Below are 27,971 nucleotides of genomic sequence, written 5' to 3'. Positions count from 1 at the left end.
ATTAGACAGAAAAAATAAATAAATAAATATACTCACACACACATCTTTCTGACGCTTGCTTTGGCAATATGTACAGTGTTACGTCATGCCAATAAAGCCAATTGAATTGAATTGAATAGAGAGAGAGAGAGAGAGAGAGAGAGAGTCTGCACCTCCACCCATCTTGGAGCGTGCAGCTCCAGGATCAGACACTTTGACGTGGATGTGGACTTGCAGCAGTGGGAGATGGGCGTCAGGCGACTGTTCCTTTCACTGTGCGCCACACCGCGTGCGGACGACCTGTTTCTGATATGAGCTCAGCCTGCGAAAGTTACCACAGTAAAGAAAACGTGTTCGTGGATGGCTTCACGTGTCCGAAAGCGGACGGTGACACCACGGCACTGTTCTGCTGCGGCTTCAGTGACTTGAAGTACTGTTGCGATGACCCCAACAGCTTTTTCCCCTACGAGTATGGATACATGTGGTGGCTGAGGTAAGAGCACATCAATGCATGGATTTTTTTTTTATTCGTGTCAGAAATGTATGGTGGATTATAAGTGCACCTGTAAGCAAATTATATCCAACAAAATATACTGTAATATAAGCCATCACTGTCATTTTTGCATTTTTATTTTGTAAAAATGACTTTTCTTACTGTTTAATGTACTAAACATCATCATTGCATTTATAAAGTATTTTTTAGTCAATTATATGGGAGAACAACGTTTCTTTTTATGGAAAAACTTTTTTATTTTTCACTGTAGGCTACAATATGGAATAAAATGCAATCTTAAAAGTGAAATCAACAGTGCTAATATAAATTTACCGTAATATTAGAAAAAGTTGCACCGCATTTATTACGGTAAAGTTCTGCCAACCATATCTGCCGTTGTTTTTACCGTAAAAACAACATTTTTTATTATTTTTTTACAGTATGTGGTATTTTGGAGGAATTGCTGGCCATTTTTAAGACACCAAGACCTGAATGAACACTATAAAAAGCTACATATTCTGATATAAAAAGCTTATGCTCTATTGAGATGGCACAGTGTAAATGTAATGCAAAGAACCAGCCACAACATGCATACTACATTGTACACAAGCTGAGGTAAGAGCACATCAATGCATGGATTTTTTTTTTTTATTCGTGTCAGAAATGTATGGTGGATCATAAGTGCACCTGTAAGGAAAATTATCTCCAACAAAAATATACTGTAATATAAGCCATCACTGCCATTTTTGCATTTATATTTTGTAAAAATAACTTTTCTTACTGTTTAATGTACTAAATGTCATATCTGTAACAAAAATAAACAGTCATATTTCATGGTAAAATCTTTAATTTATGCAGCATTTATAAAGTATTTTTTGTCAATTATGTGGGAGAACACCATTTCTTTAGATGGAAAAACTTTTTATTTTTCACTGTAGGCTACAATATGGAATAAAATGCATTCCTAAAAGTGAAATCAACAGTGTTAATGTCATTTTACCGTAATATTGCAGAAAAAGTTGCACCATATTTATTACGGTAAAGTTCTGGCAACCATATCTGCCGTTTTTACCGTAAAAACAACAGGTTTTTTTTTACAGTGTGTGGTATTTTGGAGGAATTGCTGGCCATTTTTAAGACACCAAGACCTGAATGAACACCATAGAAAGCTACATATTCTGATATGGTATAAAAAGCTTATGCTCCATAACGAGATGTGCATCAGGCTCCTGCCGCTGTACACTGTAAAGAATTTACTGTGATTTTTACAGTAACTTATTAGCAGCAATTAACAAGAAACTTACTGTAATTATTATTCACAGTAAAACTACTGTATTTTTTATTGACAGTACTTTATTATACTGTAAAATAAAATAAAAAACAATTAAACACTGTGATTTTAGTTTTATTTACAATACTGGTCTCTTTACTCTTAAATTAAAAAAAATAAACACTGATTTTTTTAGTTGTGTTTACAGTACTGATTTGTTTACTGTAAGAATAAAAAAACAGTTAAACATTGTGACTTTTAATGGTACTGTATATGGCAATAGGGCACAGTAAACAATGCTGTTAATTTGATAATAATTTCATCATTACATTTTATAGAATTAACTAGTAATAATCTATACACTAAAGAAAATAATATGAATACATTTACTGTTTTACAATTGATTTCCATACTGTGTAACTTACTTACTTAAGTTTAACTTTACTTTTTGATTCTGATCAAAATTATGATAAAAATGGAAAAATACAGTCTACTTTACTTTTCACAGTATTACAGTCTACTGTGTTTTTTCCACAGTAATGCTTTGACTACTGTAATTTAATCACAAGGACCGATTTTTATTGTGAAATTATACAGCAATATACTGTAAAAATCAAACACAGTGATGAACTGTGAATAATACAGTAAATATCTGTAGATTTCAAAGTGATTATTTACAGTGTAGGTTTCTGTAATTATGCACACAATATGTGTACAAAATTCATGTGGGGGTTGATAACAGTGCTGTAATGTAACTAAGTACATTTACTCAAGCACTGTACTTAAGTACAATTTTGAGGTACTTTTGAGGTAAATATTGCTCTTTTTACTCCATTACATTAAACTGACAGCTTTAGTTACTTTTCAGGTCGAGCTTTAACATTGAAAAACATGATAATTTTAAAATTATTACACATTTTTATATATAAAAAAGGCACATAACATTTACTGACATAAATGCATGAATAATAATATTAATCCAAAAATATATCTGAGTATATATATAGTGGGGCCATTCTGCATTCCAAGTACTTTTAGCTTTTATACTTTAAGTACATTTTGATGCTGATACATTTGTACTTTTACTTAAGTACTTAAGCTGTAGTTAAGTAAAGGATCTGAATATTTCTTCCAGCACTGGTTGATAAGCACAAAAGAGTGTTTATACCAGTGGTGTGTATTGAGAAGCCAACCTGTTGATGGGATTTTGCACGCTGTCTGGCTCCAATCAGAATAATTGGATGTGATATGATAGGTAGACTAATTAGGAAGACGTTTTAAATAACTATAATAAATAAATAAATACAAGTGGCATTCATTAAGGTATCCTGAGCTAACCTTTGAGTTTCACATATGTTACAATTAGGGGTGCACAGCATACACCTTCAATGTTTGAATCTTATTTTATTGGAAAACAATAGCACAGCAGTATTTTTCTTTAACAAATAAAGGAAATCACAACGTCTGAGGTAGTTAATAAAATATTGAACTTAAAATGAATAGCAACAATTTACAGGACAAACTAACAAAAGAACTGCAACCATAAATAAAGTGTGCTGAGTTTTTGGTTTCGTTATAGTACAATGAGAACAAATGCCCAAATGCAGCAGCTTTGTGGCTATTCATATGTTAAAATAAATAGAAAACAGACCTTTGCGGAGGTAGATAAGATCGGTTTGACGTAAAAGAATCGGCCAATCCCGCAAGATTAGGGAAATCTGTGCCGATCGAACGGCCGCTTACTCTCTGTCGCAAAACACATGCAGCTTTCAAAATAAGAGCACAGTATGTTAACAGAATCCACCACAGAATTTAACAGAAGACTGTCAAAATAAGATGCCTTAAATAAAACATACAAGAACCTTTATTCTCCTTTACAAAATGTCATTAAAATATGCCTCCGAAACCCCTAAATGGTAATTTTTATTATTTGCTCATACTCAAGAGTACATTTTTTTGTATTTGACAATTGTTGAGATTTGCACTTCACACTACATTTTAGATTTTTATTTATTTATACAGACTAAAAAATCATATTTTCTATATCATTTTAAGTATTTTGTAATATCGTCAAGAATATCGTTCGCAAATATCGCCTGAAATATCGTGAAAATATTTTAGGGCCATATCGCCCACCCCTATTGTGCATTTTGTTTCTATTTTTCAAATTTTCACTCAAAAATTGAGTGTAGGGAGGTGGATAGAGGGTCTGCAATCATAACATACGATGGGTACACTTTATGGATGTTGAAAAAGGAACAAGATTATTATTAAATTATTCAAATGATGCTGGATTATTAACACAGTATAATCTATGTGAATTAACATATCAATGTTTCCTTCTTTTTTAAATATCATGGTTATTGTCGTTACTATGGAGCCCCTTAAGGGACGTGGAAAGGAAAAGAGTCTAGAATCCAAAAAAGATGTACTTTTCGGGTTTGTGAACCTCTCCCATGGGTGGATGCTCTCCATTGTTGTGTTTGTTTACAGTCTCTATTGGTAAAACTGACCCAGAAGTACATCTACTTAAATGAAACTTTTCTCACAAAGGTTTCATTTAAGTTGCATTAAGTTCCATTTGGCACAGCAACTCCACGGAGAATATCGGGCCCGGACTCTCAGCAGATTGTATTCAAAATATATGATTTCAAACGCTTTGGCTAGATTGGGAAAGCACAATCTAAAAAAGTACACACTTTGACTGTTCATGGACCCTAAGGGCGCTTTCACACCTATCTCGTTTGGTCCAGACTTTAGGACTTTTCAGTTTGATCCGAACCTAAATTCCATGTGTGAAAGGTGCCGTGGACCACGCTCCACACCAAAGGACCAAAGTTTGGTCCGATCAAAAGAGGTGGTCTCGGTCCGGACCAAACCAGCCAAGGTCCGAACCTTTCGCAGTGTGAAAACAACTTTTTTTATTGTTCGGACCTTCGCATGAATGACAGGAAGTTTTTTTCGGTAACACTTTACAATAACCCTCATTTATAAATGGTAAACAGATAGTTTATTAACATTTAATCAGCATTTATAAACCGTATAGAGGCATTTAGAATGTTTAATACATAATTTATTAATGTTTAACTAACTAAATCATGTATAAATGGCAAATAGATGGTATATTAATGTAAGTTTATAGTTACTTTATCATTAACAAACAATTAAATTATAATTAATAATTTATCAATAGTTTTAGTTGCACTCATTTTAACATTTTTAACATCATATTAAGTATCTTAATGATTTTTGAAATGATTCATTTACCTTTAAGAAATTGGTTAAAACATTTAACGTTAAAATATGTATAGCACTTTGTACATGGTTAATAATTGGTCTATAAACCATCTATTAACTTTACTTAGTTGGTTATTGTAAAGTGTTACCTTTTTTTCTTCTTCTGCTCTCGAATTACGGTACAGGAAAAGACTTTGCCATAACTGGCAGGATTGCCAGGATATATATATATATATATATATATATATATATATATATATTATGGGAAACGGCAAGCTACCAAGCTATACTTTTCAATGGAAAACAGTATGTTACTGTCACAATTTAGCTGTTTTCTTACAGCAATCTGTTACAGTGTATACAATGTAACAGAACACGGACCTTGGGTCGGACCTTGGTTCGGACTTTCAGGTGTGAAAACGCCCTAAGACCTGACTACTGTGGAAGGAAAAACTGAAGCCGTGTGTTGTGTCTCATTAAATGAAGCACCTATAGTCTAGTGGCAGCAAGAAGTGGAAGGGTGAGTGGAGCAGGGCCTCTGTGTGGGCTTTAGCTTAGAGTTTTGGTCTGGCCCTCTGCAACCTTTGCAGTATCTCATGTGACCCCTTGGGAAAATGAATTGCCCACCCCTGGTATAAAAATTTTAACTCAGCCGAAGGTTCTTTAGTCGATCCTGGTCCTGGTTTATGTCTTCTGTACCAGAATAAACTCTAATGCATCAAACTCTGTTCATCCCCTGAACACTTCTTATGCTTATGCTTATGCTTGCATTTTGGTGTATATTTGTTGTATACAGGCAATATACAATAAATAGAGACAGATAGCAAGTGGAAACTAGAAAATTTCCCCTGGGGAAATTCTGAAAGGGCCACGGGGGCTACTGCCGGTGTGTGTACACTATGATGAGATTCTTCAGAGATGTCAAACTATGCCCTTTAACCTCAATGTGTGTGTGTGTGTGTGTGTGTGTGAGTGAGTGAGAAACATGTATGTGGAGGAGTGTGCGCGCATACGCGCGCATTTGTGTGTGTGTAGCGAAAATCGCATAAAGTTACCTGTGTGTGTGTGTAATTAAAATCGCATAAAGTTACCTGTGTGTGCGTGTTTGAAGCAGGTGTATGCATGTGTGAGGAGTGTGCGCACTTACGCGCATGTGTGTGTGTGTGTGTGTATCTGTAACTGTAATCACATCAAAGATGAGAAAGGCAATCAGATCAAAGCAATCAACTGAATTAAGTGACACCTGTTAAAGTTCCGAAAGAGTGACAGCAGCCAGAGGTGGACTGGAATTTCTGGCCTCGAACAGAAAGCATTTTTGGCTGATCATGATCATGGTCATTGAACAGGGATTGATAAAAAAGTATATGACCTATCAAAACGTGGATTAATACACCGATACACAAGACTTGTGTCTACTGTTTAAAGTTTAAATGGAGTCTCTAGGTGAAATTATGCCAAAGTAGACGTTTAAAAATCTCCAAATGTTCTTTTTCGCTCATTTTTTTTTGGCCGTCCCATTCATTTCAATGCAACTTATGTTGCGAAAAATTCGTATTCTGTAGAGAAAAGTAATAGCACACCCACCTGATCAAACCGCACGTTTTGATATATAATTTGTCCAGCAACTCTTCAAGTTGTGGGACTAGTAGCGGGACGAAATTGCGTCCGGAAGAGGAAGAAGAAAAAATCCACAGTATAACAGTAGTGCTCGGTGCGATTGCCCTGTGGCCCTAATAACAGATAACAGATGACAACAATAAGTACTAAATAAGTGCACTAAACTAAAAGCACTTACGTCCTTATGGACTCAAACTGAACCCATGGCACTTACTCTTGTTATGCTGCTTAAAAGCTAAAAGCTCCTGCTGAATGACTTTGTAGAATTGTGGCTTTTCTCTTTTACAATATAGAATCTATTTATAAAGCAAGAAGCGTCTGTGTGTGTGTGTGTGTGTGTGTGTGTGTGTGTGTGTGTGTCTAGGGCAGGGGTCTCAAACTCAAATTACCTGGGGGCCACACATCAAAATGATCAAAACAAAGGCGCAAAATTACTAAAAAAAGATAGCCTGGGTATACCCAGACTGCCTTGCGCGCTCGAATTTAATTTCGAACCTCCAGACGGTCTGGCAACCAAACCAGTTTCGTAGCCCTGTTTTAGGGATCCAATCACAGAGCGGGGAGGGACGGTGAGACGATGACGCGTACTACTCGGCACTTGGAAGCTATCCGGATCCAACATGACTGCTCCAGCATTAGCGTTGCTAGCGGCTATTAGCGCCGCTAGCGGCTAATAGCTATTAGCGTCGCTAGCGGCTAATAGCCCAGCTACCGCGGACAGCGGAGCCGCCGAGAGGCCCGCAGCAGCTTGTTTATTGCCCATAAAATCAGTGGATGTGTGTGGCAGAATGACATGAGGGGGAATAAAGCGTGAAAATAAATAATCTTGCAGAAAGCGAGAACTGGAGAAGCAACGCAGCAAGCAACACTCTCTCACAGACACACACACAACAAACATCCATCTCTGTTGCTCTACTACGTCATCTGGTATAACTGATCTGATTGGCTAAGAGCTACCTACAGACACTTTTGATAGACATTCTAAGCGTCCAATAAACGGCTCCGGAGGATCGTAAACCACACATCCTCTACGGAGAAATGAACGGCTGGATTCCAGACCTAATCTCCAATGAGATTTGGTCTGGTTGTCAGGACCGGTGACCAGAACTCAGACGCAGACCAGAGATCAGAGAGATATGGATGATTTATATAGATTTTTCACAAAGAAAAACAGGTCGAAGGGGTGGTGCTGGGAATTCAGGAGCGGGTTCGGATCCAGAGCTCTCGGCTGGCTGGTGAGCTGGACTGGGTACAGGTTGAGGCACAATGGTCTGAGGCGAGGCAGAGAAAACAAGGTTAGGAACAGGCACAAAAAACAGAGTTACTACTAGGTTGCTGGTGAGTCTCATACAAACTGATTCGACGATCCGGCGGGGACTGGAAGGCTGGTCTGGTCGTTTATAGGAGTGTTGATTGTGGAATGAGAAACCGGAGTGCAGGACTGATGAGATGCGTTGCAGGTGTGTAAGCTGGAGCTGCCGAGACCACGCCCCCCAGCAGTAATGCATGCCACAGACAAGTCACAACCGGGGGTTGTGACAGTACCCCCTCCTCCACGAGCGCCCCTAGGCGGTCCACCAGGCTTCTCAGGGTGGTCGCGGTGAAAGGTCTGGACGAGAGCGGCATCCAAAATCTGCCGCTTGGGAACCCAGCTCCGCTCCTCAGGTCCATAACCCTCCCAGTCAATCAGGTACTGAAGGCCACGACCCCGGCGGCGGGAGTCCAGAATCTGGCGCACCGTGAATGCCGGCTGGCCATCAATGAGCCGGGCGGGTGGAGGGGCCGGAGGAGGAGGGAGCAGAGGACTGATATGGACAGGCTTGAGTTGGGAAACATGAAAGGCTGGATGGACCCTGAGAGTGTGGGGCAGCTGGAGACGGACGGTCACAGGAGTAATAATCTTCTCTATGACAAATGGGCCAATGTATCTGGGTGACAGTTTCTTATTGACAGCTTTCAATGGAAGATCTTTAGTTGATAGCCATACCTTGTCCCCAACTGAATAGGTGGGGGCAGGGGTGCGATGACGGTTAGCATGGCGTTGATACTGGGCTGAGGTTCTCAGCAGGGCAGCTCGGGCTCGGTGCCAGGTCCGATGACACCTCCAGATGTAGGCCTGGACCGAAGGAACTGCCAGTTCCCTCTCCTGAGAGGGAAACAGTGGAGGTTGAAACCCATAAACACATTGAAATGGTGACAGACCTGTGGCTGATGTGGGCAGGGTGTTGTGGGCATACTCCACCCATGGGAGTTGAGATGACCAGGAAGTGGGGTTGGAGGATGCCAAACAGCGCAGGGTGGACTCCAGCTTCTGGTTAGCCCTCTCAGCTTGACTGTTAGCCTGGGGATGGAATCCTGAGGTCAGGCTTACGGTGGCACCAATGGCACGGCAGAAAGACTTCCAAACGGCTGAGGTGAATTGTGGACCTCTGTCTGAGACAATGTCCAAGGGCAGACCATGAACGGTGAACACCACAGACACCAGAAGCTCAGCTGTTTCCTTGGCTGTGGGCAGTTTAGGCAGAGGCAGGTAACGGGCAAATTTACTGAAGCGGTCCACAACAGTGAGTACAACAGTCATACCTCTAGAGGGTGGCAGTCCGGAGACAAAATCCAGAGACAGATGAGACCATGGACGACGTGGTATGGGAAGCGGCTGTAGGAACCCAGGCGATGGTCTGTTGGAGCGCTTATTCTGGGCACAGATGGGACAGGCAGAAACGAAGGTCTGAACATCACTCCTCATGTCTGGCCACCAGAACCGCCTGCGCAGGAACGCCAGAGTGCGGGTAACACCTGGATGGCACGAGAGTCTGGAGGAATGGCCCCACTGTAACACGGATGGTCTGACGGAGAGAGGTACAAACAGACAGCCCGGGGGGCCATTACCTGGGTCTGGCTGGTGTTGCAGAGCAGTCCTCACCTCCTTCTCAATCTCCCAGGTGGCTGCTCCAATAATACAGGCCCTGGGCACGATGGTGTCAGGCTCTGCAGCTGCCTCCTCCCTCTCAAACACTCAAGACAGTGCATCAGGCTTCACGTTTCTAGACCCGGGCCTGTAGGTCAGGACAAAATTAAAACAACCAAAAAACAGGGCCCACCTGGCTTGACGAGGGTTTAGGCGCTTCGCTGCGTGGATGTATTCAAGGTTCTTATGGTCAGTCCAAACCACGAACGGCTGCTCTGCCCCCTCCAGCCAGTGTCGCCACTCCTCGAGTGCCAATTTGACCGCCAGCAGTTCCCGGTTCCCGACATCGTAGTTCCTCTCTGTGGGGGATAAGCGATGAGACAAAAAGGCACAGGGGTGAAGCTTGTTATCCTCTGGGGACCGCTGGGACAGGACGGCACCAACTCCTACGTCCGAGGCATCCACCTCAACCACAAACTGCCGGGCTGAATCAGGCTGAGTGAGGATAGGAGCTGAGGTGAACCTCTTCTTCAGCTCCAAAAAAGCCCCTTCAGCCTCAGAAGCCCAGAGAAAAGATCTAGCCGGGGAGGTAAGTGCGGTTAAGGGTGCAGCAATACGGCTGTAATTTCTGATGAATCTCCTATAGAAGTTAGCAAAGCCCAAAAACCTCTGAAGCTGCTTCCTACTTTCAGGCCTTGGCCAATCCATGACCGCTCTCACCTTCTCAGGATCCATCCTCACCTGGCCCTGGGCAATGATGTGGCCGAGAAAGGTTATAGTGGTGGCGTGGAACTCACACTTCTCAGCCTTGACAAATAAGCGGTTCTCCAGCAGCCGTTGGAGGACCTGGTGGACATGCTGGATGTGTTCTGCTTGGTTTTGAGAGAAAATGAGAATGTCATCAAGGTAAACGAACACAAATCTGCCTAGCATATCTCTCAGCACATCATTGACAAGACATTGAAAAACTGCAGGTGCATTGGTGAGACCAAAGGGCATGACCAGGTACTCAAAATGCCCCAGAGGAGTGTTAAAGGCAGTCTTCCATTCATCTCCCTCACGGATCCGGACTAGATGATAGGCATTACGTAGGTCTAGCTTGGAAAAAACTGTAGCTCCCTGGAGCGATTCGAAAGCAGTGTTCATGAGAGGGAGTGGATACTTGTTTTTAACTGTTATGTCGTTCAAACCTCTGAAATCGATGCATGGCCTGAGAGTCCCATCCTTCTTGCCCACAAAGAAAAAACCGGCTCCCAGAGGTGAAGAGGAGGGACGGATGATCCCAGCCGCCAGCGAGCTGTTAATGTACTCCTCCATAGCCGCCCGTTCAGGCCTGGAGATGTTATACAGGCGGCTTCGGGGATATGTGGACCCAGGTAGCAGGTTGATAGCGCAGTCGTATGGTCGGTGCGGGGGTAGAGAGAGTGCCTGTTGTTTGCAAAATACCTCAGAAATCCCATGGTACACGGCTGGGACTAGAGACAGGTCCAATGGAACTGGTTCGGGTTTCTGGTGGGATACAGAGGAAGGCAGAGCAGATCGCAAACAACTGGCAAGACAGGCTGGGCTCCAGTTACTTATCTTGGCTGTGGTCCAGTCAATGTTAGGATTATGTATGGTTAGCCAGGAATGTCCCAAAACCAGAGGTATAAACGGAGAGTTGATTTCATAAAAAGAAATGTGCTCGAAATGGTTACCTGACAGCTGGAGCTGGACGGGGCAGGTTCGGGTGGTGACTCGAGCCAGAAGTCTCCCGTCGAGGGTGTTAGCTTCCAGAGGCTCCTCCAGTTGCTCTGTGGGCAGCCCCAGCTGTTTAACCAACATAGTGTCCAAAAAACTCTCGTCGGCTCCGGAATCAATAAGCGCTAGGAGTTCTAGCGTCTGGTCCTTCGAGCTGATGGTGGCATGTAACTGGGTACGGGGTCGGGAAGACAAAGGTACGTTAGCCCGGCTCGCTAGGATGCTTCCCCTGGCTAGCGAGCCCTCCGGTTTAACGGTCTGCTAGGACAGGTGGCGAGGTAGTGGCCAGGTCCTCCGCAGTAGAGACAGGTGTTGTTGGCTCTTCTTCGTTCCCGTTCCTCTGCGCTGAGCTGGTTCCGTCCCAGCTGCATGGGTTCACCCTCGGCATACTCCTCTCGCGGCCCGGGTCTCTGAGGCGGAACAATGCTGGCAGCAGGGCGAGAGCTTGCTGGAGCTGGGGAATGCTCCCTCCGACGAGACGTGACGTCACCACCAGGATTCCGCTGCTTCTCTCTTCGTCGCTCACGGCTACGATTGTCTATCCGGATGGATAAAGAGATTAATTCATCCAAGTCCTCGGATTCAGGATGGGACACTAGCTCATCCTTTAACTGTTCGGATAGTCCGTTAACAAAAACAGCCTGTAGAGACGGACCATTCCACCCACTCTCTGCTGCCAGGGTCCGGAACTCAATGGCATATTCGGCCACGCTCCGAAACCCTTGGCGGAGAGAGAAAAGCCTCATGGAAGCGTCTTTACCTTGGACTGGGTGATCAAAAACCTTCGACATCTCCGTGGTAAAAGCAGCATAGGTGGTGGTGAACTGATCCTGCCTCCTCCAGTGAACCGAAGCCCATTCCAGCGCCGCTCCCCGCAGCAGTCCAATCAGGTAAGCGATACGAGCCTTCTCCGTAGCGTATGTAAGGGGCTGGAGATCAAAAACAAGACCACACTGCATTAGAAATGTTCTACATTGTCCCAGATTCCCGTCGTACCTCTCCGGCGGGGAGACCCACGGCTCTCTGCCGGGGTTAGCTGTGGTAGGTGCCGCTGTGGCCGGTACTGGAGAGGGGTCTTGTAGTGCGCCCTGGAGGTTCGCCATGCGGATCGACAGGTCACGGAGTCCGACCCTTATCTCCTGGAGCGCGGCGCTGTGCTGGTCCAGTATTACACCCTGAGTGGAGACGGCGTGACGGACGGGCTCTAGGTCTGCTGAGTCCATACTGGCCGGATCGTTCTGTCAGGACCGGTGACCAGAACTCAGACGCAGACCAGAGATCAGAGAGATATGGATGATTTATATAGATTTTTCACAAAGAAAAACAGGTCGAAGGGGTGGTGCTGGGAATTCAGGAGCGGGTTCGGATCCAGAGCTCTCGGCTGGCTGGTGAGCTGGACTGGGTACAGGTTGAGGCACGATGGTCTGAGGCGAGGCAGAGAAAACAAGGTTAGGAACAGGCACAAAAAACAGAGTTACTACTAGGTTGCTAGTGAGTCTCATACAAACTGATTCGACGATCCGGCGGGGACTGGAAGGCTGGTCTGGTCTTTTATAGGAGTGTTGATTGTGGAATGAGAAACCGGAGTGCAGGACTGATGAGATGCGTTGCAGGTGTGTAAGCTGGAGCTGCCGAGACCACGCCCCCCAGCAGTAATGCATGCCACAGACAAGTCACAACCGGGGGTTGTGACACTGGTGTTAGCCAGGCTAAAAAAAAGACACAAAATTACAGAAAAAAACTTGGCAGATGGAAGCTTGTAGTTTTCTTACGGATCCAACATGGCTGCTGCAGACGTGAAACTCTCTTTAGCTGTAGATGGTGTTTTAAATAGTTTAGAGCGAAAGTTGAAAGGCAAAATGTCTCTCGGCGGCTCCGCTGTCCCCCGGCTCGTAGCGAGATCACTGGCGTTACGGTTGTGGGGCTGTTAGCTAATAGGCCCCGCTACCGTAACGCCGGTGATCTGGCTACGAGCCGGGGGACAGTGGAGCCGGCGAGAGAACCGTAGCAGCTTGTTCATTGCCCATAAAATCAGTGGATGTGTGTGGCTGAATGACATGAGGGGGAATAAAGCGTGAAAATAAATAATCTTGCAGAAAGCGAGAACTGGAGAAGCAAAGCAGCAGCAACACTCTCTCACAGACACACACACAACAAACATCAATTTCTGTAGCTGGTATAACTGATACGATTGGCTAAGAGCTACATACAGACGCTTTTGATAGACATTCTAAGCGCCCAATAAACGGCTCCGGAGGATCGTAAACCACGCCTCCTCTACGGAGAAATTAATGGCTGGTTTCCAGACTAATCTCATTTGTGATTAGTCCGGTGTTAGCCAGGCTAAAAAAAGACACAAAATTACAGAAAAAAAACGAATTTACTTAAAAAAGACACAAAATGATCAAAAAAGACAGAATTACCAAAAAGACACAACATTATTAAAAAAAGACACAAAATTACCAAAAAAATATACACAAAATTACTAAAAAAAGACACAAAATGACAGAAAAGTAATAAAAGGGACCTTACACACACAACACAGTAAAGTGGCATTCATACAGGTGTAGGCCCCATTGTGTGATAGGCCTACACCTGGTCAGTAACACAATTCACTCTGGATTTCCTATATATAAGTCTATTAAGCCTACCTATCTTTCAGAGTTTTAAAGTGTGCTGCAAGGTTCGATTTTCCAATAATATTCAAATAGTTTCCAGTGAATATCAAGGTTCAACGTGTATGTGCTGGATGGTGTGTGTAATTTATATAAAAGTAAGTGTTTTATGGAGTTGCAGACGTTGTAGTGTGGCATGTAATGTACTAATACATACTTCCTACGGGCACTGCACTAGTATTCTATAATATGTGATGATAGAATTATCTCATGTGATTTTATCTCAATGCAACTCACGTACTGTAGCATGTTACCGTCTCATCTCTGTATTAGTTGAGTGAAATTAGCCGCCATTATGTGCATCATTATCTATAATTATGTGTAAAAAGAATTCCACTGAAACACTTCAGTGCTTTTACTGAGAGCTTAAATCTCTCAAGGTACAGAGTAGGCGTTGATCAGGCATCAGTACAGAACATTCAGATGTGAAGCACACTAGTAACAACAGGCTGGTATTCTAAATCTTATAGACACATCCAGCTTGATTTGTCTTTTTGTTTCCGTTGATTGAAGTATTCAGGCTGTTATCTTTCTTCTGCCACTTACACAACAAACATATAAACTGGGACCATGCAAAGGAGAAAATGTTTTCTGTGAGCGTTAAGATGATTCAGAGTCACAGGAATTACATGGCCCTTTCCTTACAGGGTGATCTACTGTTTATATAATTTGTTTCATATACGTGTCACAAGCTGCCTGTGACAGCCTGTTGAGATATGAATATAAATATTAATTTTCACCAATCAGGGTTCGTACGGATGCTTGAAATCCTTGAAAATGCTTGAATTTTAATGTTGAATTTCAAGGTTTGAAAAGTGCTTGGATTTTGGATCAAGTGCTTGTAAATGCTTGAAATTCTTACTGTATTTCTCTTGCAATCTGACTGTAGATAACTGCATTTTCAATGGAAAACAATATATATACTGAACAGCCTATAGCCTATCTGAAATGAAGACCGCTCTGCCTGCGTCTTCTTGTTTCTGAGATGTTTCTTGTTGCTCTACCCTGTATCTTCTTACTGAAGGGAAAGTTGAAAGTTTTTCAAATTCCTAGTGGATGTGAGTGCAGTGGCAGTTCTACTCAGGGGCCTCCAGGGGCCACTGCCCCTGTGGAGAAGCCCTTGGCCCCTACTGTGGCCCCTGTGTCAAATTAATAATAAAAAGATCAATTTATAACGATGAACAATTCTGACCTATTTTTTTTCAAACCATATATCTCTTTGTACACGAAAGGAACCCAGAATGTGTACATTGTATAATAGTTGAATTGTGCAATAAAATCTTGTATTATCTATATAAAAAGATCATTCTCACTGTACCGCGCTTTCAAAATAAAATAAAAAGTAATTGTGCACAAAAATTAGAAATGTCATTGCCGTACAAAAATAACTGAACTCTCATTGTTTCAATCAATGTATTTGTATCTTCCAAATGTACTTAAATTAGATTTTTAAATAAGCTAAAATAAAGGTTTTTTTAATGCTTAAATATCATCTTTTACACCATTTTTTAATGTGCCCCCCTGATTAAACACTGGCCCCTCCTTGGGCCCCACAGTAAAACTGGTCTACAACCGCCACTGTGTTGTTTAATCAGATTATCAAACTACTTTTAGTTGTTAAAAGTGTAATACCATCGCTGGTGGTATGGTTAACTGAAATTACCCCTTTTAGTATTGAAGTACTCATCTAAAACATGTTATTTACAACCGTTGAAAGGAAAAGCTTGAGAGTGGACCACTGAAAAAGTGTACGAACCCTGACCAATGCAAAGGAGGGTACACTCAAAACAATGTTTTGTTGAATGAACATAATTTTATTATGACAAGTGGTTGCACGAAATAATTTTATCTTAATCTAGATATTTTTATTATGTTGACTGGACTTATACATTTTGAGTAAATTAAAAAATATATATTATGTAGTTCTTTCTCAATTATTTTGAGTTCATTTTACTCAAATGTTCTTAGTAAATCCAATTAAACCCACTTTAAATGAACTTAAATAAATTGTGTATGTTTTTTTTAAATATATTGTACTCTTTCAAATCAATTCAAATGTTTAAATTGTACCTTTTTTATTAAGTTGATTCTAATTAAATATTTTTTAGCTATCATACATGACAGAGAACCTCAAGATGTGTAGACCACCAACTTTAATATGATACAAACAAAACAACACAAGAAAGCAGAAACACACTGCTCAGATTCTGTCAACCAGAATCATAAGGAGGAATGAACAGTCAAAAAACTGACAAAAAAAATTGAAATTTGGGTGAAGTAAATTTTTTCGAGCTACATTTCATTAAATAAAATAAGATTGTCATAATTCTGACAATATATGTTGAAATTACATGTATTTTATAAATGGAGTTAAATAACACATAATTTCTATTAAAATATGCTTAAAAAATATATGTAACATTTACTAAGGGTCAAAATCACTTTTTTCAGTGTAGATAAGCAGATGTTGCCTGTCCCATGCCACGCAGTTGGAAAAAAGCTACAACCGCATAAAACCTCATGTTATATCATAACAGGGAGAATCATACAGTACATTTAAGGAAAATGGTGCTTCCAGGATAGGAAATATAAAAACAAGAAAGCTTAAAGAAAGGGTTAAAAAATGATGAGAAAAATCATGACTCATTGAGAGCAGGTTGTGTAAAATCTTTAAAAGTCTAGACGACAAGAGTTTCTCAGAATAAACAGCCCAGTGCAGTTCATTATCTATTTCCATAGGTTTGTGCCTAAGGTCTGACTCATTTTGTTCTCTTTTGCAATCTGCTGTATTGGTAATTCCTAAATCAGAGCCACTTTTATCTTAATCAAACAGCTCCTCAGAACGAAGGTGATTCATTAGTTTTAGTTCTAATTTCGTTGTGAATTTTTGTTTTCAAATTCAGTTAGTTTTACTTAGTTTTTAGAGTGAGTTATCTTTTTGAAATGCTTTAATTTTAGTTTGGTTTTCATTAGTTTTAGTGTTAGTTTTAGTTTCACACAAGCCTGTCAGAAACATGACATGACAAGTATCATGAGCATTAATGTTACTTCAAAGTGTCATTAATGTTCATGACACATCCCATGTCATGTTTATGACACGCTCATGTCACTCTTATGTAGACACCTTCAAAATAAAGTGTTACCATATTTTGCTTAAGTCACAAAGGCATGTTCAAAAACATGTTCTGTTTTGACTTAGGCATAGTAAATCCGCTTAAGTCACACACTTGACATAGGCCATTATCTTAAAGGGGTAAAATCACATGATCTGATCAACTGAGGATGTAGGTGATTTTACCATAGGTGGCTATGAGGAGATGATTTAGGCAACAACAACAAAAAAACAATTTTGACAAAAAAATGACTTTGGCGATTATCTTAACAGTGTGACGATTTGCTAAGTACCCTAAACCATAGACTGTATATAAATAATGGACGTAGTCACCGTGACATCACCCATTGGTTTGTGGCCCGTTGGAATCATCGAGTTCAGCGTTCAGCCTCTCTACACCTCAAACTGACTGAGAGAAGCTGCTGCTAATTCATGTTAGCATTAACTGGAGCATTAACTGGGATGTTAGTTTTGACTAGCAAAAAACAAAAACAAAATGTATGTTATTGACCTCAGAAAACTGAGCAGCGACTCCTTGGAGTGTCTGTTAGTCCAACCAAACACTGAACAAGACATTTTAATGAACAAAACGTTCAAATAAACTGTCATTAAGTGAAAATACAGTGTAAAGTTACGAGACCAAACTGGTAAACATCCTTTTTTCTATCTATATAACGTTATATATAAATTTATTGACACGTTGCCATGGATACGCATTGTTCTGCTTCTCTCCTGATGACGGCTCGCCTTGTTAGTGACCTGTCAATCAAAGGTAGCCACTCCCCAAATCATACGATTCTTTATCTTCTATTTTCTTCTAAATGGGGCCATTATTAAAATTATTAACATCAAATTGTCTTGAAGATGATTTTTTACTAGTGATTGAGACCATAGTGTTGTCCTGGAAATTTTTTTTGAGGTTTTCTCATTTTGCACCAAAATGAATGGGCAGAATTTTTTTGCAGCCAAATTTAGCGCCCTCTGCTGGAATTTTCCGTAGAATGCAGCTTAAGGCACTTCCTGGTTTGCCTCCATGCTCAGACACAGAGATTGCCGCCTGCACTAAACACAAGTACAGAGGCTGATGGGAATGCCATTAATTTAGCAGGGATCTAGTCAGAAACCAAATTGTGAACACTTCATCCTGAGCAGAATGTCAAAGTCTGCATCAGGTTTCATGGTAATCCATCCAATAACTGTTGAGACATTTGACTGAAAACCACAAATGTCATAGTGGTGTGAGAGGAAAAGTCAGGGGGATCACCTGTCACCATCAATGTCTCTTCAAAATGTCATCCAAAAGTTGAGACATTTTAGCTTTGACAAAAAAATAAAGAATTTGTCACAGAAATTGTCCTTAAAAGAAGTTTATATGTGCAGGCCCTGATAAAACTTTTCAAACTTCTACTTTTTATTTTTATGAAACACTGAATAGTTCAACACTATGTGAGTTTAAACGACTACCATTATATGACAAGCTATATGACAATGATGGCACCAAGGTTATTATAGTTAATGAAAACTAACGAAATAACGAAAACTAGAATTGAGTTTAAAAAAAAAAAAAAAAATATTAACACCTCTTTTCATCTCGCACCACAAAGCCCATTCCAAATAAACTAAAGCTAAGAGTAAAACTAATAAAAACTAAACTAAAACTAAGCATTTAAAAAAAATAAAAAAATAAACTAAAACTAGCAAACACACTCTAAAAACGAATTAAAACGAACTGAATTTGATATCAAAAATCCATCCATCCATCCATCCATTCTCGTCCGCTTATCCGGGGCCGGGTTGAGGGGGCAGCAGGCTAAGCAGGGCATTCCAGGCACCCCTCTCCCCAGCCACAACGTCCAGCTCCTCCTGGGGGACCCCGAGGCGTTCCCAGGCCAGGCGAGAGATATAATCCCTCCACCGTGTTCTGGGTCTTCCCCGGGGCCTCCTACCAGTTGGACATGCCCGGAACACCTCTAACGGGAGGCGCCCAAGAGGCATCCTTACCAGATGCCCAAACCACCTCAACTGGCTCCTTTCGACGCGAAGAAGCAGCGGCTCTACTCCGAACTCCCTCCGGATGTCTGAGCTCCTCACCCTATCTCTAATGCTGAGCCCAGCCACCCTACGGAGGAAGCTCATTTCGGCCGCTTGTATCCGCGATCTCGTTCTTTCGGTCACTACCCAAAGCTCATGACCATAGGTGAGGGTTGGAATATAGATGGACCGGTAAATCGAGAGCTTTGCCTTCCGGCTCAGCTCCTTCTTCACCACGACGGTCCGGTACAACGCCCGCATCACTGCCGACAACGCACCAAACCGCCTGTCCATCTCTCGCTCCATTCTACCCTCACTCGTGAACAAGACCCCAAGATACTTGAACTCCCTCGCTTGAGGCAGTACCTCTCTCCCCACCCAGAGGGGGCAGTCCACCGTTTTCCGGCAGAGAACCATGGCCTCAGACTTGGAGGTGCTAACTCTCATCCCAACCGCTTCGCACTCGGCTGCAAACCGCCCCAGTGAGTGCTGGAGGTCCCGGCTTGATGAAGCCAAAAGAACCACATCATCTGCAAAAAGCAGAGATGTAATTCTAAGATCACCAAACCGGACCCCTTCCTCCCCCCGGCTGCGCCTTGAGATCCTGTCCATGAAGACCACGAACAGAATTGGAGACAAGCGGCAACCCTGGCGGAGGCCAACACCCACCGGGAACATGTTTGATTTTGTGCCGAGTATGCGGACACAGCTCTCACTTTGGTTTTATAGGGACCGGATCGCTCGTAGCAACAAGCCCGGAACCCCATACTCCCGCAGTACCCCCCACAATACTCCCAGAGGGACACGGTCATAAGCCTTCTCCAAATCCACAAAACACATGTAGCAATGATGATGGGCAAACTCCCATGACCCCTCCAGGAGTCTCGAAAGGGTAAAGAGCTGGTCCGTTGTTCCACGGCCAGGACGGAAGCCGCATTGTTCCTCCTGAATCTGAGGTTCGACAATCTGCCCGAGCCTCCTTTCCAGCACCCTGGAGTAGACTTTCCCGGGGAGTTCCTCAAAGTGTTCTTTCCACCGTCTAAGGACATCCTCAGGTCGGGTCAGCAGGTCTCCTCCCCCGCTGAACACAGCTTGGGCCAAGCCCTGCCTCCCCTTCCTGAGTCACCCGACGGTATTCCAGAACCTCTTTGAGGCCGACCAAAAGTCCTCCTCCATGGCCTCCCCGAATTCCTCCCATACCCGAGTTTTTGCTTCAGCGACAGCCGCAGCTGCAGCCCTTCTGGCCAAATGGTACCTGCCCGCTGCTTCCGGAGACAGCCAGCCAAGACCGGAAGGCCTCCTTCTTCAGCTTGACGGCCTCCCTCACCGCTGGTGGACACAGCTCCTACCAGCCGCGTCAACAATTGATGCTTTGAACATGGCCCATTCGGACTCCATGTCCCCAGCCTCACCCGGGATGCTGGAAAAATTCTTACGGAGGTGTGAGTTGAAGACCCTGCAGACAGGGGCCTCCGCTAGACGTTCCCAGTCCCTTACTAGACGTTTGGGTTTGAAAACAAAAATTCACAACGAAATTAAAACTAAAACTAATGAAGTATCCAAAACTATTATAACCTTTGATGGCACTTTGAAAAAATCAATTCAGTTGATATGAATGAATAACACTTAATTGTTGTTAGTGCAGTCAGTTAATTATAAGAAGGCCAAAGTTCTAAACCTTACAATTCAGTCAGTCAGTAAACAGTTTGAGGCAGACAGTTGGAATATCAGCACCAAGGACAGCACTCAGTTCAAACAACAAGACTTAGTGACAGGGGGCTGTCACATCCCCTCTTTAAAAGAATAAGGAGGAGAGCAAAACAAAAAAAAAAAAGAGATGCAGGATTCAGAGTGAAGGGTAAATTAAATTCTTTTTTTTAAATTGTGCTTCAAAGAAACAAAGGTTGGGAGGGTTGGGGCGAGGTGGTGTTGCCAAAGAATTGAAATTAAGAGAACAAAAAAAGGTCTGACTAACTCCTATTATACAACAAAACATAATCACAGAACAAAGACCTAACTTACTTCTGTACAAAAAGTTTTTAGACATAAATACACATGTGGAACCAACCAAAAATTCTAGTGTGTCTAACAAAAGAAATTACCTAAGTGATGCAAAGTGTAGGGTACCCTAACATCCCTATTGTCCACAAACTCACCACCACAGAAATACAATAAGAAATCTTGTTAGATTGTTAAGCACACTGCAAAAACGGAAATCTAAGTAAGATGAAACATCTTAGATCAAGGGGATATATGCTTATTTTTTGTCTAAAAAGATAGTTCTTCTTAGTCAGCAGTTTTTAATTTACACTGTTTCACTTGTTTGATATAAAGATTCCATGGCTTTTGCCTTATTTCAAGAATTTTAAGAAAAATATTTTACATACAGTTAAAAAAAATCTTTGTAGCTCTATCAAGAAAAGTTCACTAGTTTTTAGTCTGACTTTGCTGGTTTCAAGAAATATAATGCCTATGCATATCATTATGTCAAGACGATGGCTCTAGCATTTACTTATTATTAATTCAAGAATATTTTTCACGTGTATTTCATTAGAATCAAGAAAAATGCACTTGTTATTAGTTAGAATACACTAATTCTAAGGTATTTGTGGTTCATTGAGATTAGATATTTTAACTTGTTTTGGAAAGTCTTGACAAGCCAAATTTTCTTGTTGCATTGGCAGATAATTTTGCTATTTTCAAGCATAATACACCTAATTTTTGTACTTTTTTTCCTTGTTTTTAAGAGCTGGCTTTTTGCAGTGTACACAGATGGCAGAGAGCGGGGATCCTGACAATGGGCTCTTTAAACTGGAACACAGCACCTCTGATTGGCCAGTTCCACAGGTGGAACTCAGCTTCCCAGGTGGATCGCCAACCAGGTCCTTAGCACCTGGGAAGGAAACAGAAAGGAGGGGGAGGAGAGGCAGAAACACACACAGGCACTTCCCAATGTCAACGGAAGATCCTCAAACGGCTGAATTTGAAGGATACTACATCATTGATATCCGTTGGAGGACTGTCCCAATGTCCAGGATCCTCTGGAGGACAGAGTCCTTCTTTTTCCCAAACTCCAAGGATGCATGTGTGTATCCTCCGTGTGCCACGCATACCCATAAAACCTTGCGTCTACCGGGAGATTTAGAAATGGCGAGCGAAAAAACAGCGATGCCTCTGGAGGACCCGGCTCCGAAGGAAGGATCCTACCAAGGAAGGATCCTTGACATTGGGATACAGCCACAGCCAGCCCTCTGGCTTTACTTGCCATGTAACAGGGACATTTTATTATACTCCCTTACATATATTTTAGGCTACTCTACATTGGCAAACAAACACAGAAAAAGACAAAACTTTTTAAATCACATAAATACAAAAAAATCATACTTCGGTCCAACAAAGCTATAACAAAAGTTCCCAGACGAATGGAAACTAATCAATAAACTGTCTTTGCATTTCTTCTTAGTGTGTGTTTCCCCAGAGAGGAGGTGAACTGGATAACTATCCAATCTGTAATAAACATTTCGCCAACCTGGTCTCACAGGAATCCGTGAAATAGCCACGGATTTGCTTAACTCAAAATCCGTGGAATAGCCACGGAATCACTCAAATTTCCGTGAAACTGACACGGATTTCGCTACAATGCAAGTTAATGAATGAGTCATATCCTGTGGCTATTCCATGAATATTTTTTCCTATTGGTTTGTGTCCAAGTCACGTGACTTTCAAAGTTCCGGCGGTCAGAACAAAAAACATAGCGGACAGTTCATCAGGCAACTCCACTCACCTGTGCATGCAGCTGATTTCTATCTCCAATCAAGCCAGTACTTCAGCTTTTTTTCAGCTCAGTCACTCACTGTCAGATTGTTCTTTGCCTTCATGCAAGACTTTCTAGCACTTTTACTGTTACCGACCCTGCCTGCCTCTGACACACCTGCTTTGCTACTATTTGGCTGGCAACCCAGCTGTTTCTTGACTTATTGTTGACATATTGCCTCATCCTGATGAGTTTCATATTATGTTTACTGATCAGGAGGGTACTACATTTACTATTCATTGTTGTCCAATGACCTCTGACCAAGGCAGTACCAAGGCACACGACTTTCCCCATATATCTGCAGAGGTGAAAAATCAGGACAATTTTTTACCAAAATATGACAAAAACATCCAAATTACTGCACAAGAGGTTTTCTAGAAAATAAACGCCTTAGTGATATTTAGGGCCGGGCGATATATGCTGATAAAAAATATATTGATATATTTTTAAATCCTTGGCTTTTTTACTTTTTTACCCTTTTGTTTTTCTTTTTTTTATTTCTAACTCTGTTTTTGGATTGAGTTTTTATTACTATTATTGTTTTACTGTTTTTAGTATTTTATTGTCTTCATTGTTTTTATTTATAAGTATTTGTATATGATTTTTATTGTATTTTAATAACTGTCCAGCACTTTGGTCAACTGAGGTTGTTTTTAAATGTGCTCTAAAAATACACTTTGACTTGACTTAAATGTGATATGGAATTAGACCATATTGCATACAGTATATTGATATAGTTCCATTTTTTTTCTTTCTTTATATATAAATGCTGCCCTTACTAGGGTTTGTCATATTTAGTTCTTTAGTTCATTATTCTTTTCCCATATAAATATATTTATTTTAGAAAAAGACTGGCCTATTTTATTTCATAGGCTATTATTATTTAAGATTTTTTTTTTATTTAAATGTTCACTTTATGGAGCTTTAATTAAAAAAAAAAAAGGTACTCCTGTTATACAGTATTTATGTTCACTTAAATAAAACTACTTGTGACATGTCATATTTGGCTTTGACTTTGAATGAACATTTGTTCTCAATTTGCAATAAAAATATCAAATATCGTATATCGATACTCAGCCTAAATATATCGGGATATGACTTTTGGTCCATATCGTGAGAGATATTTTCTACTGCTAATCAGTGTCCACATTTTAACTGTATCTAAGTGTGTTGTGCAACAGACTGTATATGAGAACATGCTAGATATAAAATGTTCTCTTCTCTGTTTTATAGTCTGGGAGCTCTTGTGGGTCTCTCTGTAGCAGCTGTGGTTCTTCTCGCCTTCATCGTCACTCTGTGTGTCCTCTGCTACCTTTTCATCACCACAAAACCTCGAGGTCTGGATAATGGGCTGCCACTCCGAGCACCAGGTACTGACTGCAAACCATTCTCTCTGCAGGAGACACTCACTCATGTCGATGAAACATACTTAATTATGTAGATGCAGCCTCCTGACATTTATGAATAGCTGAGCTGAAGGTTCTGAAAGAAGACTTTTGCAAGCTTGTTATTTTTCTTGTTTTAAAATGAACTGCTGATACATTAAACAGTCTTGCTTGAAGGGAGTCAGTGTCAATTGAAGCAATAAATTACTACACTGCAAAAAAGCCAACTTGTATTTTTTGGCCTAAAACAGTGATTTAAGTTGGTAAAACTTGGAAATATAAATTATTGACATTTAGGGCAATAATGTAAGTTAGCACAACAAACGAAGCCAGTTGTATGCACAAAACAGCTACAGTTGTCAAGGCTGAACAGCTCAAACCCAGTGTTGCCAACTCCTTAGTAAGGAGAGTAGCTGTTGGCTGTCCTAAAAGTCGCTAGAAGTTGCTAAATGACGTCAATTTGCATAATTTACCATGTGCATGTACTTGTAATGGACGCTGTAGGAGAGAGGAATATATTGTGGGAAAGACAAAAAGTGAGTAAAAACACCCGAAATATGTTTAGAACTGCAATTGCGCTGTCTTCTGTCATAATTCCAACCCTCCTGCTTTATCTGACCTCGGGACTGGCAAAAGTGACACAAAAGAGACACTCTGTAAAGCAGCCAGCGGCAACTTTGTGCATGTGTGATTTGCAGACTGGACGCCAAGGGGTTAACCCTCTGAAATCTTGTGCGTTAAAAAAAAATCTGTTACATATTTTTTTTACCATGCCATGTTGGTATCAGTTTTTTCAACGCAACCTCACCTATGTCCTGATAATACATTTTTAACTTTGATCAAAATTTTTAACCCAAAAGAAACAAAGGAAAACATAAAATCTGATCTTGAAAATGATGATTCACACACAGAAATGTACATGTTGCAAATATGAATACAGGTTGCAAATATAACATATAACAGGTAAAATAAGGATAATATCTAGTTCTACATTTTTATACTAAATATATTTGACATTATCTTTCGCCAAAAAATCTGGTATGGAGTTTCAAGATAGAACTTTAGAGGGAAACTGATGGCAAGACCCAATGTTGCTTCATTTTTATGTCTTCACGTCATGAAGAAGTGATATGCAGGTGCTTTCACTCGAGAGGGTTAACATCTGCAGCTGGGAGAGACTGCTGCAGGAGGACTGTGCCGCTTGTGAGTGCTTTGGGCTAAATCTAGTGACAAAGTCACTAAGTTGGCAACACTGCTCAAACCTAGTATCTGTACCAGAGTATTATCTGTACCGATGCATTCCCTTTGATAGTGTCTGCCAGCCTCTTCAGGCGCAAATTTCTAATATAATTTTCTGTCTTGAAGGCTCTACATCAAGTCCACAAGGACCAGGGCCGAGCCTTAGCAGCGCCCCCGCTGGTCCTCAAGGCCTCAGGAAACACTTCCCGAGGGGGAAACTGGATTGTGATAACCAGCCCCCGGATCCGGACCGCCTTTTCCAGCGTTGTTTCATGGCTACTGTGACTTCTATCAACGTTGAGGGTCCTGTGTAGACTGGTGGTGGACTCATTTTTTGACTGTGTGGATAAAAGAATGTTTTCATGGTGGTAAATCAGCAGTTGCTGACAATGAAGTGACAAGAATTGAATGCAGATCATTTAAGATGCATGGCTATAATGGCTTCGGATAGATGAGATGAGCTGAGCTGAGTTATAATACATTTATCAGAGGCAATTCCAGAGAGCTGTCCCTGAAGTCCTGAGGTTATTAGAATCTGTTCTTCATGCATTTGACGTTTCTGAGAACCACATGCAGAACTCATCACTTGTTTTCAAAATTAGATCTGAGACATAACCTCCAAATGTTCTCTCAATTATGACAAACAACAACAACTCGACATCATGGACTTGTTTTTGTTGAACCTCAACAAACAAGAAAGAGTGACTTTGCAGAAAAAAAAACCTTGTGTACTGTCTTGCTGTGCCTAAACTGTGTTGTGCGTTGAATTAATTTGTTCTGCTTTCTTCTTGTTTAAAGTTACAGTATGTTAATACAACAAAGAACAGACAAAAAATATGAAACTTCTCCAACATTGCAAGCCCACTCCACTGATTTAACTCATAAAGGTCTGTTTATTCATCATGATATATTGGATATCCTGATGAACTTTCTCAAAGATTTTCTAAGATTTGGTATGAGGTTTCAGATTACTAACTGAAAGTCTGTTACGAAGAGGGGACATGGAGTGTCAAAGACGGTCCGACAAAACACATGATGGGAATTACAGGCTCCAGTGTTTTTGGAGCTTGACCAAAGATTGTATATAAAATGGCTTCTGTAACTTCTGGGTCTGGAAAGTGAAGCCAATGCACAAGTGAATTAAACCTGCATTCTTTCTAATGACCAGCAGGGGGCGACTCCACAAGGATTTGAGAATTGAAAGAATTGAAATCAATGAGAAAATTACCCTACTTCTCGCTTTGTTTTTTACCTGAGTACACATTTTCCAAATTAGCTCACTAGTTTTAAGTCTTTTTCAATACAGCACAATGTTCATTTTGTAAATGATGGTCCCATTTAGATTAAAATAGACGATAATGCAGGGTATCCTTTGGGGAAGGGTACCCAATCAGGGTAGAGTTGTAGCAAGGAAATCCATGGCACTGTGTATGTTTATAGCTGTGAACTTGTTTTGTGGAACTTGTGTTTTCTGTGTTTTCGTCTCAGAGCTTTGACTCATTCAAGATTTGTTTTCAGGTCATTAAAGTAAATTGTAACATTTTGGTTGCTAAAGTGGCCTAAAACATTCTGTTTTTTGTTCCCCTGTATAAATACAAAGCGCTACACTGTTGCAGGGTTAGGGTTAGGTTAGCTCGAGACCTGTCAAACAAGCCCATAGGCCTACATAGGCCTATTTGCCATGGAATTTGGCAGTAATGGTGGAAAAAGTAACAGGACCCTTTTTGGGATAAGCGGGGAAAAAGGGTCCTATGTTCCCCAGTCTTATACAAAGAGGGGAACATAGGACCCGGGGAACATAGACACGCTCCCGTTCCTGTCCCCACAAAGCTGCTAACTCACTCTTGCCCAAATATGGTCACTTATGATTCCAAAAAACAAAAACTGATGGGTGATGCTACTCGTCAGTTTCATTTATACAGCCTATATGCTTCACCCATACCAAAGGTCAGGACTAATCCCAGACCCATCCCATTCTGGTTGCTACACACCTCTGTGTTCAAATGTCCATTGGAAGCCGTTCCGAAGTGGAACATCCTCAGGCAACCTGTTAAACAGCAGTCGCATTGAGAACATTGTATAGTATTATTAGCAAGTCCCAGCTCTCAATATCTGTATGTCGGTTGGTTGGTTTGCTTTGGTCCAGACTGAAATATCTCAGCAACTATAAGATTCCTCTAGCAACAAAAAAAACTTTTTACAACCTTGTAACATATGCACTCATTGGTTGTGTGCTTCATTTAATGTAAAAGCCGCTGAAGGGATGCAATCAACGTGTCATACACAGCTGTCAGTCTAATGCTCAGTTTGTCTTTAGCTTTACTGCGGCAGAAGGCCGAGCTTTATGTTGTAGCTGCAGAGTCTCATACTGTGCAACTGTTGATTTAAAGAATGTTTTATGTCATGTCAATGATGATTCATTAACGACCTCATCAGCGCAGCTCCTTTTCCTGTCCTTGTATTGAAATGTT

The 27,971-nt window shown here is 41.3% G+C and overlaps 1 protein-coding gene across 1 annotated transcript; it reads left to right on the top strand.

Annotated features, from left to right (window-relative positions):
* Nucleotides 1-141: 141 nt before the first annotated feature.
* On the top strand, nucleotides 142-27,211 carry LOC131978103 (protein shisa-like-2A). Its single transcript, XM_059341619.1, has 3 exons — nucleotides 142-472; nucleotides 24,110-24,246; nucleotides 25,627-27,211. The coding sequence occupies exons 1-3, from the start codon at nucleotides 291-293 to the stop codon at nucleotides 25,812-25,814; spliced, it is 507 nt and encodes a 168-aa protein (XP_059197602.1). The 5' UTR covers nucleotides 142-290; the 3' UTR covers nucleotides 25,815-27,211.
* The last annotated feature ends 760 nt before the right edge of the window (nucleotides 27,212-27,971 follow it).

Source organism: Centropristis striata, chromosome 9 (genome assembly GCF_030273125.1).
Source record: "Centropristis striata isolate RG_2023a ecotype Rhode Island chromosome 9, C.striata_1.0, whole genome shotgun sequence".
NCBI lineage: Eukaryota > Metazoa > Chordata > Actinopteri > Perciformes > Serranidae > Centropristis > Centropristis striata.
Note: the sequence above shows the minus strand (reverse complement) of the source record. Positions and strands in the feature narration are given on the sequence as shown.

Excerpts from the sequence above, each read along its gene's own strand:
- LOC131978103 (XM_059341619.1), top strand. The coding sequence starts at position 291 with ATGAGCTCAGCCTGCGAAAGTTACCACAGTAAAGAAAACGTGTTCGTG. Across the intron at positions 473-24,109 it reads GGATACATGTGGTGGCTGAG|TCTGGGAGCTCTTGTGGGTC; the intron begins GTAAGAGCACAT and ends TCTGTTTTATAG. Across the intron at positions 24,247-25,626 it reads GCTGCCACTCCGAGCACCAG|GCTCTACATCAAGTCCACAA; the intron begins GTACTGACTGCA and ends TCTGTCTTGAAG.